The 15127-nt window shown below is 42.7% G+C and overlaps 1 protein-coding gene and 1 pseudogene across 1 annotated transcript in view; both read left to right on the top strand.

The window, feature by feature from the left end:
* The window catches only part of PCNX2 (pecanex 2), a 254759-nt gene that overhangs the window by 137842 nt on the left and 101790 nt on the right, over positions 1–15127 (top strand). Inside the window, exon 21 of the mRNA XM_058669358.1 lies at positions 1869–2046. Coding sequence (XP_058525341.1) covers positions 1869–2046 — 178 coding nt within the window. The remainder of the gene's footprint in view (positions 1–1868; positions 2047–15127) is intronic.
* On the top strand, positions 6305–6405 carry LOC118759154 (U6 spliceosomal RNA; annotated as a pseudogene).

Here is a 15127-nt window from a genome sequence, read left to right as displayed (position 1 = left end):
TCAACCACTTAGTCCATCAACCTGCTGCCTCCCAGAGTGCACATTAGCAGGAAGATAGAATTGTACACAGAGCCCTAGACTTGAGCATGGACATTCTCAGTGAGAGGTGAATGTCCCAAATGGAAGTTTAACTGCTGTACCAAACAACTGCTCCAGAAAGTTAGATGTGAGTCATTGACTTTTTAGCTAATTAACCCAGAAAAGGTACCTCCCTCTCCCCACCCCCAAACCAAAATATCCCTAATCTAGAGATAACCTCGTCACTGGGGGCTCCTTCACAGGACTTTGCTGTCCCCCAGACATTTTTGTACCCTGAACTATGGTCAAAGGCAACTGGATCCAGAGTCAAGTTCTCATCCTGTACTTTTCGTCAGGAACATTAGTTGTCCACTGACTGAGAAGAGAGTTGGGGTCAGTGTCCAACTTGGCTGCGCAAGCGCTGAAGCCTTTGTGTTGAGGTTACAGAAAAATACTTGTTCTTCCCCAAAACTTGTTCTTTCCAAATCTAAATGTAGTTGTGGAATGCTTTTCCTCAGAGGCTATAATCAACCTTAACACACAGGGCTTTGAGTAAACCTCACCTGAAAAATTCTGGAGCAGAGTGGAAACAATTAAAACCCAAGATCTGAAAGCTTATAAAATGTCAGAGGCAGACATATGAAATTGCCAATGTTATATCTTGTTAATGGTAAAAATGTCAATTTTGCCCCTGACGGGAGCAAAGGTTTCAGAAGCACTTCTTAAATGCTCTCATCCTAGGATAGGATATTAATAATGCTGATATATGTTTAAGATCTAGGTTTCTTCTAGGCTTAGGGAAATTGAGGTATGCCACCAGTGTTCTCTACTTACCAGAAATTTTAAAAAGCTCTTTTCTAAATGCAACTATTCTCGAGAAGTTTCTCCACCTGTCTTGGCATTCACTGGTCGTAAATTTTATGATTGGAATGGAATCTGGGTAAAATGTTGCAAGTCTTTTCTTTGAAAGGCCCTTCAAGGAGGTAGTTGCTTGTTCTGTTACACTGCATTGAATTTTTTGTCACCTGTGTGTCAATTTCAAGATACGTTTTCCCTTGCCGAGTTTTTGATCTGGTGAAATTGTTCACACAGAACATATTCCCTAGACTGATTAAAATAACAGAACTTCCAGACAAGAACATTCAGTTCTGTCCTCAAAAGGAAATTCATGACTTTTTCTTGACCTGACTCTGCCATGGTAAGCTCCTGTGGCATCATAGGAAAGAAAATTATGATGATATGATTTTGACTGGAAAAAGGGGAGACTAGAAAACTTGGTTTCCTGGGGGTGACAAATATGCCAAAAAGCCTTAGAAATGAATATAGTAAAATAAAAATGGCTTAATTAAGGTACTGTCTGAGCTCAGAATCTAGTATCAATAGCTATTGCATCTTTTATGATGAAAACCTGTGTGCTGAGCAGACTCCAGCTGGGGTAACACACTGCTTGTTTTCTTGCTTGGAACTAAGGCTTTCCCTGGAACCTTGGCTTGTGGCTACAGGGGCTACTTCAGAGAAGCCCCAGGGGAAATCTGTATCCTTACTGGATGTGAGAATTAGACAAGCAGGTTGAGGAAATGCTGTGCTGTAGTGGTAGAGTTGGTGTGTCTGAAAATCACTGAAGACTGTTTCATCCCAGCTCTGCTCCCAGGAGGCCTTAGATTGGCTGCTCAAACTCTCTGAGACTGTGTTTTCTCCCGTGTATCATGCAATCACAGGACTGACCACGTGGATTTTTTTTTCTTACTGATAAGTGATAACGCACAATCAATGTCTGAGAAATGTTGGCTTATGTGACTCTGTGGTGGGCATGCTGTGATTGATTGCTGTGTTTCTTTGCTTTCCAACAGCTGGGACATTTTTCTGATGATCATGGCCGGCATGAAGTTGTTGCGAACTTCTTTTTGCAACCCTGTTCACCAGTTTGTTAACTTGAGTTTCACAGTAATCTTTTTCCACTGCGACTACAAAGATATCTCGGAGAGTTTCTTACTGGATTTCTTCATGGTGTCCATCTTCTTCAGCAAGGCAAGTGTATCATTTATTGTCTTCAACATTTTTCTTTTCTTTTTTTTTTTAATTATTTATTATTTAACTTCAGTAATTACATTGTATTATGTGACACAGTTACATAGATACTTGGGTTCTCCCACCCCTCCCCAAACCCTCCCACCATGGTGGATTCCTCCACCTTGTTGCATAACCACAGCTCAAGTTCAGTTGAGATTCCCCCATTGCAAGCGTATACCAAACATAGAGTCCAGCATCTTATTGTCCAGTCAAGTTCAACGGCTTCTTAGGTATACCCTCTCTGGTCTGAAGACAGAGCCAGCAGAGTATCATCCCAGTCAATCTTCAACATTTTTCAAAAGAAGCATGTCCCACCAAAGTTTTAAGAATCTAAAACTTTTTCTTTACAACAGAATAATACAAGGAAATCAAATTGAATTACATATGTATGTCCTGCTCCTGCTACCATTTTAGGAAAAATCCCCATGGAATATGCATATGCCATGTTACCTGCTGAAGATTGCTAATTAAAATTAATTAGCTGTTATTATGGCTTGAAGTTTTATGATCTTTGTCTTAATAATCTCATTATACAACTTCCCTTGATCTTAAAATATTTCAGATTTGATTAAAAATTAGCAACCAGATGTAATTATTTATTTGTTCTGTTTCTTATTTTTCCTCTTGAAAGTAGAGTTCTTACACCAAAAAAATAGGATCTGTTAGATATTTTCTGTTTTTTTTTAGAGTATTTTCATTTCATTAGCTTGTCTTAAGTCCACATTCCTTCTGTTGTAAATTTGTATATGAGCCATGTAATATCCTAATTATAATTCAGGTGGATATAGGGGAATGTTATCTCATAGCTGACATGAGAGAGAGAAAATTCTCTGAACACTTGGTAATGCACCATGAATGCATACTCTGACCACTGAATGTTAGGGTTGTATACAGATGTGGGAGGAAATTGTGACCTCAGTGATGGTACAATGTTCAGGTGAATAGCAGTCATAAATTTTGTACCTGAGACTGACTTAACCAGCACTTTTATGTTTTTGGCTAATAGTTCCTGAATGTTTATATTTTTTCTGCTGGAATTTTTATTTTCACCTCTTTATAAGTCATTTCTGTTCATCTTTTTTTCTTTGTAAGCTCATCTACTGCATGACTCCATCCATAGAACTTTCTTTTAAATTGGAAAGGCAAATATAGATCATCTGTCCGCTGGTTCACTCCCAAAATGGACAAAATGGCCAGAGTTGAGCCAATCAGAAACCAGGAACCAGGAGTTTTCTCCAAGTCTCCCATGTGGTTGCAGAGTCCCAAGCCCTGGGCCATCCTTCACTGCTTTCCTAGGCCACAAGCAGGGAGCTGGATGGGAAGCAGAGCTCTGGAGTACAAACCGACACCCATATGGAATCCCAGTGTATGCAAGGCAAGGTTTCAGCCACTAGGCCATTGCTCTGGACCCTTCTTTTCATCTTATGTTCTTATTTGTTCACTTTTCTTTCTACTGGCTTTCTACTTTTAGGAAACAAAACTGAAAACTCTCATATTAAACTCCATGTGTACTAACTATCACTCCATTACCGCCTGCAAGTTTCCTCTTAAAACTGAGCAGAAATTTCCAGGCACCTGAATCCCTCTTGTGTTATCTTCAATAGGCTCCTCACTGTCATTAATGCAGGCTGCCCCAGTCTCTATTTTTTCTTTCAAACCGTTGCCTTGGACTGCACAGGCCACATCTGATTTCTGTTTGTTTGAGTCCTACTTGGTTTTGAAATACTTTATCCCAATTTTCTGACTATTCGAATCACTGGCTTTCTTATTCTGTTTTCCTTCATCATTTATCAGTTCACACCATCTGGCATAAAATAAGCAAATATTATATTCTGTAATTTTGAAAGCATTTATGGAATTATTATAAATCATTTCACTGCTCTTAAGGATAAGGGCTTCTTGTCAAATGTGAAATGTTCCAGAATGAATTCAGTTCCTGACTCTGGCATTATTTATATTTTCACATGGTCTCATTTTTTAGTGTAGTTACAAATGTTCATTGAAACTGATATTAAAAGATAGCTATTTTGAGACAACAAGTGTTGAAATCTTGTGTAGCTTTATTTTTTAATGGCATGCATTTCCATGAATTTTTTGTAGACTTCTCAGAGATTTCTTTCTGAAAATTAGTTTCTTGTAAAATAATATCTATCAAGTGTTGAAAAGGATTCATTACTATAAGTTTGTAAGCAGATTCTGCTCTGCAGTGCATTGATAGAAAGAGGGAAACTATATGGTGATTGTGAAGGGGTGTGACTCGTTTTCCTCTATCATTTTGTGTCAGTGTAAGTTTCAAGTGAACAGAGAACAAGGCAGAGAAGAGTGAGGGGTCTTACTGTGGGAATCTTAAGGATGGCTTCTAAGTGGTCTGCATGTGCAATAGAAACAGTGAGTTCCATTGGCTGGGGTTCAGGCAACCCCATGTAGCTGCCTGCTGGTCAACTCGGCTGGGAGCCAACCACTGATGACATGTGGCCAGGTGCACGTGTTGGGATATGGGGCTTGTGAGGGCAGAAGGGATGTGTGTGTTGCTGTTGTTGATCCTTGTTGTCCCTGCAGACACTCAGTGCCAGCCTGTGTGGGATAAGGAAGGTGGCACACAGCAAAAACACAGTTAAAAACCAAATCCAGGAAAATGTAGCTACCTCAGGCACTTGACTTTGTCTTGTCCATGATCTTATTTGAACCACCAAGTAAAACACTAATAATTTCAAACAGAGTTCTAGTACCAACTTTCTGATTTTCTCTAATTGAGGAAGCATCCACATGTATAATTTGACAACCTGCTTTTAGCCTGGGAGAGTCAGTGAGGCTAAAAAATAAAACCAGAAAGCTAGTGGGACAGAAGATGGAAAGTTGGTTTATGTTGTGGCAAGTCTGATGGATGGTGTCCTAATTCCTCACCCCTCTAAATGTCTCCTGATACCAGTTCATTTTTTATCTTGAAAAAGTTGAAAACAGTATATTTTCTGGAATCAGATACAAAATCTTATTCCCTGATCACAAAACAAGAAAAATAAGAAAAATATGTGTGTGTACATATATGTGTGTGTATATACAGAGAGGGAGTTAAAGAAGACAACATTTATAATCTTGCTGGAAAAAAAAGTATTAGATATTAGCCTCAGAAGCCAGCAGCGGTGACAAGAAGCCTGTAGTTTGTGTCTGCTGAAAAGGGTCCACCAGAGCATCCCAAGTGATGCCTCTTCGTTCTAATTCTCATAGATAATGTGTTTTTTGCTTCTCTTTTTAATGTATGTACTGGAGGTTTTCTAAAAACCTCTAGTACTATATTTACAGGTGACATTGTTTTCTTGGATTGTTATTGCACAGTGTGATTTATTTGTCCAGTGGACCCATGTGTCCTGCTTGCAACATCGTCTGACCATGGCAGATATTGCTGATCCCTTCCCTGGAACTGTTCCTATTTGACCAAGTAGAAAATTACTATTCTCCTGGCCATCACCTCACAGAAGGGCTTTAGGATTACAGTGAAAGCATGTAGTTTCCTTAGAAGAAAAGAGATACATAAATATACAATATGTTGTCATTCTAAGTCAGTTGCTCTTAATCCTTCAGTTTTTACATGTAGAAATAATGAGAGAGGTAATTAAATGATACTCACTGACCTGGCAAGGGAATAAATGGCTTCCAAATGGTCCACACCTGCCTGTATGTTATTCCACACTTTCTGCAATTCAGTGAGGTGTGGGAGATGAGCATTGCCTGTTTTCCTTGGTCTGCCAGACCTGGTGAAATGCAGAAGATAATGAGTTCCAGATCCAGAATGTATTATGTCAGATTAAGTGTAGGAGGCTCCAGCATTGACATAGTGGGGACAACCCTTCATGGTGTGTGGTATCCTGGGCTTGTTGAAGAGACAATGTAGGATCCTTACATGTCCCATCCAGAGTTGCCTGACCCTCCAGCCACATCCCTGCCAGGTGCATCACCTCACTCCCTCATTCCCACAATCCCTCCTCTTGCTTGCTCCCTACCCTCTCCTGTCCCTTTTACTATCCATTTCTCTGAAACATTATGCAGTTCACTGGTAGCATGTTTGAAGTGTCTTAGTCCTTGGAAACAATAATACATGCAAGTGAGGGTAGATGACAAAGTTTCTTTCATGGTATTTCGCTGGGCCTGAAGAAAGTTTTCTTAAAGTTCATTTTGTCTTGAAAACTTTAGTATCTTTTGATTCTAAGAGGATGTAGAAGTGCTTGCTTTGGCAGTATATATACTAAAATTGGAATGATACAGAGAAGATTAACATGGCTCCCGCATAAGGATGGCATGCAAATTTGTGTGACATTTTTTAGAACTATCTCAATCACCTTGTTTCTATATTTTTTTAGAACTATCAAAACCACCTGGACAGAACTCTTGGAGCATGTGCCACATCTTGGACCCTAGGTTGTTATCAGGTGGCCATTCCCCATCTCCAGGTACTGGAGCAGTAGGGAGGATGGGTATGGCTTCTTCCCTTGTCTCCCCCATTACCCTAAATACAGGAAGAGGGAATAGAAAATTTGAAAACAATGATCACATTCACTCTTCCCTAACCCTCATTCCTTCCCACCCTAATCAACTATGTAAATATCATCAAAAATGAAATCTTTAAAAAAAGGAAAAACTTGAGAAAATCCTCCTGCCTTGCAATAACCCTGCCAATGTTTTCAGAATACATTTAATATGAGATTCTACAGACCATTAGTTCAACAAGGGGACTAATGCTTTTGCCATTTAGGAAATTAAAATTAATGTGTGCGGTTGCTTTTATGTTAAAGCTGTGTGAGTAATTGTACTCAAGCCTTGGTGTCTGTGTTATGGATGACTGCAATTAGTATTCAAGTCATTTGAAATCAGTTTCTAAATGGCGTTTTCCTTTGTTTTGTGAGTGCAGGTAGAAAGTCTTGGATTGAAATGGGATCATACTTTTAGAATGCATACATTTCACAGAAGTCTATCTTCAAAATACTTTGTTCAAAAAAACAGCTGCTCATTCATTGAACATATGTTAGGTGGCAGGCATTATATGAGGTACAAAGATGATTAGTAATGCAAATGATAAATCCTTGTCTGTCACTTTCCATGGGCAGACACGATTCTGAACACTGAGTAAATGGCTTGCCTAATCTTCATAGCAGCATTGTAGTTGGGTATTCCGCATTTTATAGATGAGGGAGCTGGGGCACAGATAGTCTCAGAGGTATACAAGAGAGACCAGGAACAATTAGCTTGGCACTTAAGATAGCTAGGTCCTACAATGGAGTGCCTAGGTTTGATTCCTGGCTCTAGCTTCTTGCTAACGCAGTCTCTGGGAGGTTCAGAGAACTTTTCTGTGATAGAATATGCAATGCTGCCTTTCCTTTCGACTTCAATAGCATAAAATATTTCATAGCACATAGCAAAATTTGGCTAATCATTCCTCTATCAATAGACATTTACTTCAAAGATTTCCTATATTAATTAGGACTCAAGGGCCAGGCTCATAGGGGGATAGGGGTGCGGGCTTGTAGGGGGTGTTAGGGGAATGGGGATGGTGGCAGCGGGGTGGGGAGGTGTGGGGACCTGGGGTTGCACCCAGGCAGGTGGAATGAGCCTGGGGATTTCCCCACATGCTTGACCCTGGACACGGAGGGGAGGGGGTGAGGAGCAGAACCCTGGATTAGATGGTGGCCTGGAGTGCTGCTGGGCCAGGGAACAGGGACTATGAATTGATCAGGGAAAGTGGTAAGGGTTGTGGGGGAGGAAGAGCTGTTGAGGGAGTATGTTACAGGTGAGGAATGACTTCTGTGGGTACTTGCAGTAAACAAGGGGGCTGAAACAGCATTTTGAACGGCGGAAGCTGCAAGACATTTGTGGATCAGAATGGTACAGCAGCCTATTTGGGAGAACTGAACTGGGCTAAATAGCATGAATTACAGCTGACCACCACTCACAGGACTACACTAAAGCTAGGACTGGGGCACTACCTGGCAGGCTAGATCACAGTACCCACCAGTTGGTGAGTAAACATTAGGCTGGGTCATTACACCAGCCAGCATGAAAGAGAGCCAAGTCTGGGGGCAGATTCTGTGGCAGAAATGTGGGCCCACCCCTGTGGAAGTGTAATTTCCACTGGCTTACTTAAGAGCTGGGGGTGGTGATGGGCTGAGCTAGACATGACCGTAGAACCCTCTGATACTCATGGGTACTAGGGCTGGGGACAGACTGGGCTGGTCCAGGCTGCAGCACCCGCAGACGCATCCAAGAAAAGGGTGTGCAGGTGGACCTGGCTGCAACATCTAGCAACTCATACAAAGGCCAGCTCAGAGGGACAGACTATACCAGCTAAGGGCCTAGCACTGCTGGTACATGTGAGATCTGAGTCTGGAAGTGGGCCTAGTGGGAAAACTTCAGAAACTCCCCTGGTGGGCCATAGCTCCCATTGGTGAGCATGATTCAGTCCTGGGTTTTGGCCAAGACGGCAAAGTAGCTCAACTTGTTGGCAGTTTTGTGGATGGTTCTAGAGGGTGGTGGACCAGTTAGGGCCAGGTCAAACTTAGCTCCGTGGCAAATGCAGGAGCCAGGCTGAAATGTGGGTTATGCCACGCAAGACTATCACACCTACTAGTTTGTATGAGCCAGGAATTGGAGCAGATTGAGCAGGGCTAGGCTGTTGCACCTACTAGCAAGAGTTGGGATGGGGGCGAATAAAGCTAGGTCAGGCTGCAGCATCCAATGGCAAAGGATGGGGATGAGCTAAGCCAAGCTAGGTCAGAGCAGCCACTAGCACATGCAAATCTGTGGCTGGGAACAGAGCTGGTTCGGGAGCTAAGGAGATGCCTTGGCTCGGTCATGGTTCCCACTGCTGAGCACAAGAGCCAGAACGGGGGTGGTGATATGGGCTGGACATGACTATAGTGTCCCTCGCCATGGGTGTAGACTGGGTGTGGGGTGCGTGAGATCTGCCATTGGGAGGTAACCTGTTAGAGGAGCTTAGGGAGCTCCCTTGTTAAATCACGGTCGCTGCAGGTGAGGACAAGAACCAAGGCTGGGAGTAGCCCAGACCAGGCCATGTTATAGTATCTGCTGGCACATATGTGGGTCAGGACTGTTGACAGGCCAGGCTGGGGAAAGACGAGGCTGGGCCAGTTCGTAATAACTACTGGCAGATCTGACAACCAGGACAGAGTGCAGGACATGCCAGGTCAGACCAAAGGACCAGCCAGTTCATATTAGGGCTCGGATTGGGGATTGACTGGGCCTTTCTAGGCTGTAGCACCTACCAGCATGAGCTGGAATCAGGTGAAGATAGGTTAGGTCAGGCTACAGCACCCGCTGCTAGATGCCAAGTGTGGCAGACCATGCCAGACTGGGCTGTGGCACCCACCAGTACATGTGAGACCCAGAGGAAGGAGTGTGAGCCTGGTGGGGGGGGGGCAGCTTGGTTCCCAGGATGGACCACTGCTCCCGCTGGTGAGCATGAGAACTGGAACTGGGAGCAGAACAGTCTGGGCAGGATTCCAACACTGTTGATTTCTCTCTGGACTGGGTAAAGGGAGAGCATAACTAAATGTATTTACTTCTGCATGCATGAGCCAGAGTAAGTGTATGCTAGTTGGGCTTTGCCAGTTTCAGCTGGCAATTGCTGGGACTGAGGACACATCTTATCAAGCTAGGCTGCAAAATCTCATGGAGAGTGCAAGATCTGGGATTGGGAGAGGGCACAGTAGGGAAACTCTGGGCACCCTCTAATGGGCCACAACTCCCACTGGTGAGCATGAGAACCATAGCTGGGGCAGGCCTAGTTAGACAGGTGATGACACCCGACGGCATGAGTGTGGGCTGGATAGTGGGGTTGGTTGGGTTGAGCTAGGCTTCAGTGCCCCTTGACAGTGTCATCCAGTGGACCTTGGAAGGCTTTCCTCATCCTGGAATCGGTGAGATCAATAGCATTTCAGAAATACCAAAACTAACTGACCAGAACTCTTAGAGTATGCTCCACACTGGGGACCCTGGGATGACACTGGTTGGCTGTTCCCCATCCTGGAGTACTGATAAGGTTGAGAGGCTGGGTGTTGCTCCTACCTTTATTTGCCCTCTCCCCTGAGATACTGGGGAACAAAAAAAAAAGAAAATTTGGCAACAATGGTCTCGCTCACTTTCCCCCCATCCTAAGAAACTATGTAAACATCATCAAAAATAAAATTAATTTAAAAAAAGTGGTCAAACCACAAACTAAAATGCCACTGGATTTAGCTACATAGATGTCACTCATGAGCGCGACAACACAGCGAACGTGGATGTGTTAAGGCCAATTCTTCAGTGCTGTGTTGCTCCTGTGCAGTACGATACCTGAGACACTCTAGCATATGGAGAGGTTTATTTTGGTTTCTGGTTGTGAAGGTTCACAATCCAAGATTGGGTGGCCCCATTCAATTCCTAAGAAAGGCACAGATTATCACACTGTATGAATTAGGGAGTGCGAATGTCTGTTTTCACCCTCTTTCCCTAGAAAGCCTCACAGATTCAGTCACCGATATACCACCCTAATGGTCTTTTCCATTCACTTCCCAAATACCCTGCCTCCAAACACTGTAAATGGATGAAGTTCCACACCCTCTCTTACTCCCATATTAACATAAAGTTCCAAGACTACACTCCTGAATTCAGGGCAACAGATAATTGAATAACAGCATCTTCTTTCATTTTCTCTGGACCTGTTGCAGTGATCTTGCTGTGCCAAGTTTCAAGTACCTGCTTATAAGCAACCAAGGAGCATCCATTGATCACAAGTCATCACACTGAAGCATGGGTCTTTTGAAGAACTTCATAGGATATTGTTTGGTGAAGCTGACATTAAGTGAAAACGCTGCAATCACAACCATTTTAGGGCTGTTGATACTTTCTTGGCTTAGAAGAGATGAATGACTAGACATGATGTTCCCATTATGTGTGAATGATTTAGTCTGCTGCCTTGTCAGGAATTCACATGCCTCCTACGTGGAACATAAAAGCTAGTAAGCAATGTTTACTTAATAACACCATCTCTAGACTCGTAACTGCAGGCATTGACATTTTTAATGCAAGAAGTGAGTCTGTAGCCATTATCAGCCAGGAAAATCATGAACAACAATTATCCCACCCTCCTTACTCCCCAGGGCCATTCGCTTTGGCATCCTTCTCTTTGTTTCTTCTTGGTTGCTGTATGGTTACATCTGCACCTGCTTCCTTTGTTCATTATTTGGATTAATTCTTATTATCCTGGTGGTCATGGCATCTCTATATTATCTTTCTGGTAACGTAATTTTGACTGATGCTCCATTTTCCATTTCACTTTAATTTAGCTTACTTCGCTCACTGCACTGAAGAATGGACTTGTCAGATTTATTGATCTTTTTCATAATTCTTGATACTTCAGTAAGATCATTTTGCAGTTTGCTCTCCATTGCACAAGACTAACCTTCTAACATCAATCTATGAGGTTTCCATTCTTTACAGTACTCTCTATATACTACTCATTAAATAGATGATGCGTACATTGATAAAACCTGAATTGTCCACAACTTTCTATAGGAAATTGATCTAGTTCACACGCTGACAGCTCATGTATCATTTAAAGGTATCCATGAGAAAGCGTGAGAGTGAGAACAGGAATGAGGGCAGGAAGAATCAGTACAGCCTCTGTGATAGGCTGCAACTTCCACTGGTAAGCATGAGAACCATGGATGGGGGTGTGCCTGGCTAGACAGGTGATGAACCCAATGGCATGACTGTGGGCTGGATAGTGGGGTTGGTTGGGTTGAGCTAGGCTTCAGTGCCCATTGATGTGTATGAGAGCTGAATGGGATGTGGGACAGCCTGGATCAGTCTGCTGCACATACTGGCAAGCACAGGAACCAGGGCTGGGGGCAGGTCTAGTGGGAGTTATTGGGGGTTGATCTGATGAGGCTGCAATTCCTGCTGTAGTATGTGACGGCCAAATGTGTGGTGGGCAGGTTTGGACTGGGGTAAAGCATTTATTGGTTTATGTAAGAGACGTGGCTGGAGACAGAACTGACCTAGCAATTGCAACTACCAGTGTGTGCATTGGTTGAAGTGGGTGATCGACAGAGCCAGACCCTGTACTGGCAGGCACACCCAGGAGTCAGGTCTGGGATCACTTCAGAAGAGGTTTCCTTTGGGATCCTCCTAGCCTAGCAAGGCCCACCTCACCTCAGCATTTGCCAGCGAGTCCAGCCTGGCCTGTCCCCAGTCCTGACCCACATGTGTGCCACCAGATACTGTAACCTGGCCTGGTCTGGGCTACTCCCAGCTTTGATTCTTGCCCTCACCTGCAGGGATTGTGACCTAACCAGCGAGCTCCCTAAACTCCTCTAACAGGTCACCTCCCAATGGCACATCTCATACACACTAGTGGGTCCTTGACCCAGACTGACCTAGTCCATATCCTGTCTGGGCAGGAACAGTAGCCTTGGACAACCAGCCCACACCTATTCTGATTCTTACTGTTGGGTGCTATAGCCCAGCCAGTACTGGTCCATGCCGACACAGCTCTCAAGTGGTTCACCAGGGTCAGAAACCTAGTCCAACCCATCCTACACCCTCCCTGGCTCTCACGAGCTCCAGTGGAGACTGTAGTCTAGCCCATTCTGATATACCCTAGATTCTGTCCACATTGATGCCAAGAAACACTGCAGTCATGTCCAGCCCAGATCACCACCCCTGTTCTGGCTCTTGTGCTCAGCAGTGAGAACCACGACTGAGCCAAGATATTATCTTTGCTCCCAACCAGGTCTGTTTATTTATTTGAAAGACAGAATTATACAGAGAAGGGGAGAGACAGAGAGAGCACGAGAGAGAAGTCTTCCATCTGCAGCTAGATAGAGACAGAGAAATAGATGTCCAATATGCAGGTTCACCATCTAAATGACCACAAAATCAGAGCTGAGCCATGCAAAGCCATGAACCTGGAGTTTCATCCAGGTCTCACATGTACAGAGGCCCATATACTAGGGTCATCTTTTGCTGCTTTCCCATGCACATTAACAGAGAGCTGGATCTCAGCTGCATTAGGTAGAACTCAAACTACCACCCATATGATGCTGCAGGGGAGAGATTAACTTACTGTGTCATTGTGCCAGCATCCAAGGACTTCTTTCTGAGTAGGAATCCACTGAGTAAGGGCTGTATGAATTTAAATGTAACTAATTAAGTTGGGGAACAGTGAAATAGACACTGGCAATAGGAAAAGGAGGGGGAAATGCGAGGTTGGAGGGAGATTGCTTCTGTCAAACCCTTCTATATATAAAGGCACCAGATCCAATGCATGAGGGCAAAGTCCTGGTGACTCAGTCACCTCCTAGGGCCACAATCCTTAATACTGTGAGAAACTGAGACATTCTGTTGCAAGTAAGCTTCAAGATGAATTTTGGAAGGGATCGATACATTCAAACTGGATGAATTTATTCAGCATGTACTCCTTGAGTGATTAGTAGGAATATCCTAGTATTTATTATTGTGAGGGGGGATGGGATAACCACAGATATCCCACTTAGGTTACTTCGTTAGGTATTCTAGAATTCTGACTGCTCTGTGCCTTTTAGATTCAGACGTAAACCTTGAAACATGTACCCTGAATCTGCCCATTTGTTACCAGCCATACTGCTGCCATTTCGGTCCAGTCATCGTCACCATCTCTCCTACTGTGTAATTTTAATTCACCTTCCAGAAGCCCTCTTTGTTTCCATTTTTGTTGCCCAACAACCTCTAATTTGCACAGATGCCAGAAAGAGAGAGAGAAAGAAGGAAAGAGAGAGAGAATGAATTAAATCAATTTAAAATAGCCATACACCTACAGAAAATGTGTGAAAAAGACAGAGACTTATCTTACATGCCACATTGATTCCCTGTTGTTAAGGTCTTATGTTAGAATAGTAAATTGAGCACAATTAATGAACCAAATTTGATGTGTTATCACTAAAATCCATACTTCACTTAGATATCCTGAGTTTTAGCTTATGTCCTTTTTCCACATTGGTTTCCATCCATGTTTTTCTGTTACATTTAGTTATTCTGTCTCATTTGTCTCCTCTTAAGTAGGAATAATCTCTCATATTTTGCTTGTTATTGATGACTCAACGTTCTAAGAAGCATTGGTCAGATCTTTCATAGAATGTCCTTCTCGTCAGATTTTTTTTTTTCTTGATTTTTTTCTCATGGTTACATTGTGTTCATAGACTTTGGAAAGGAAGACTACTTAGCTAAAATTTCCTTCTTGTCACTGTCAATGTAAGTTATCTTCACTGATACCACAAATGTGTGGATGCCTATCCATTTACCTATCCTGATCATTTCCAATTTGGGGCAGTTACAGATAGAGCCATTATAAACAATGCTGTGCAGGTTTTTAGTGTGGAAATAACTTCCAAATCAGTTGGATGAATACCTGACTGCTGATCAAATAGTAAAACTATGTTAGCTTTGTAAGAAACATCCAGTTTTCCCAAGTGTTGCATACTGTGCTTTTGCATTGTAGCAGCAGTGAGTCCTGCTGATTCACCATCCTCTAGTGACACACATTATAATCATGTATACAAGATTCATGTATACAAGAGGTTCCTTAATTTTCTTCCTTCCTTCCTTGTTTCCCTTTCCTCTTCGCTCTCCATCCCTGCCCTCCCCCACCCCATCCTCTTTCTTTCTCCAGCCAATTCAGTGTTAGGGTTTTGTTTGTCTTCTCTAAGCTATTGAGCTTGTTCAGTCTTTTATTTCAATAATATTTTTCTTTTCTAATAGTTCTATATGATTTTATATCTTCAGTTTCTTTGCTTGTTAGCATTTTGATAATTTTTCATTTGTTTTAAGCATCACATAATTTCTTTTTGATGTGTTTTATGATGGCTTTGTCAGATACTCCTGATGTTTTAATTTTTACATCTGCTTATTTTCTTTATTCTATCCAGTTTGAGATAGGCCTGACTCTTAATATCATGAATGATTTTCTGTTGAAAAGTGGACATTTGCTTATATGCTCTCAGACTCTGAATATTAT

This window comes from Ochotona princeps, chromosome 10, assembly GCF_030435755.1.
Source record: "Ochotona princeps isolate mOchPri1 chromosome 10, mOchPri1.hap1, whole genome shotgun sequence".
Taxonomy (NCBI): Eukaryota; Metazoa; Chordata; class Mammalia; order Lagomorpha; family Ochotonidae; genus Ochotona; species Ochotona princeps.
Note: the sequence above shows the minus strand (reverse complement) of the source record. Positions and strands in the feature narration are given on the sequence as shown.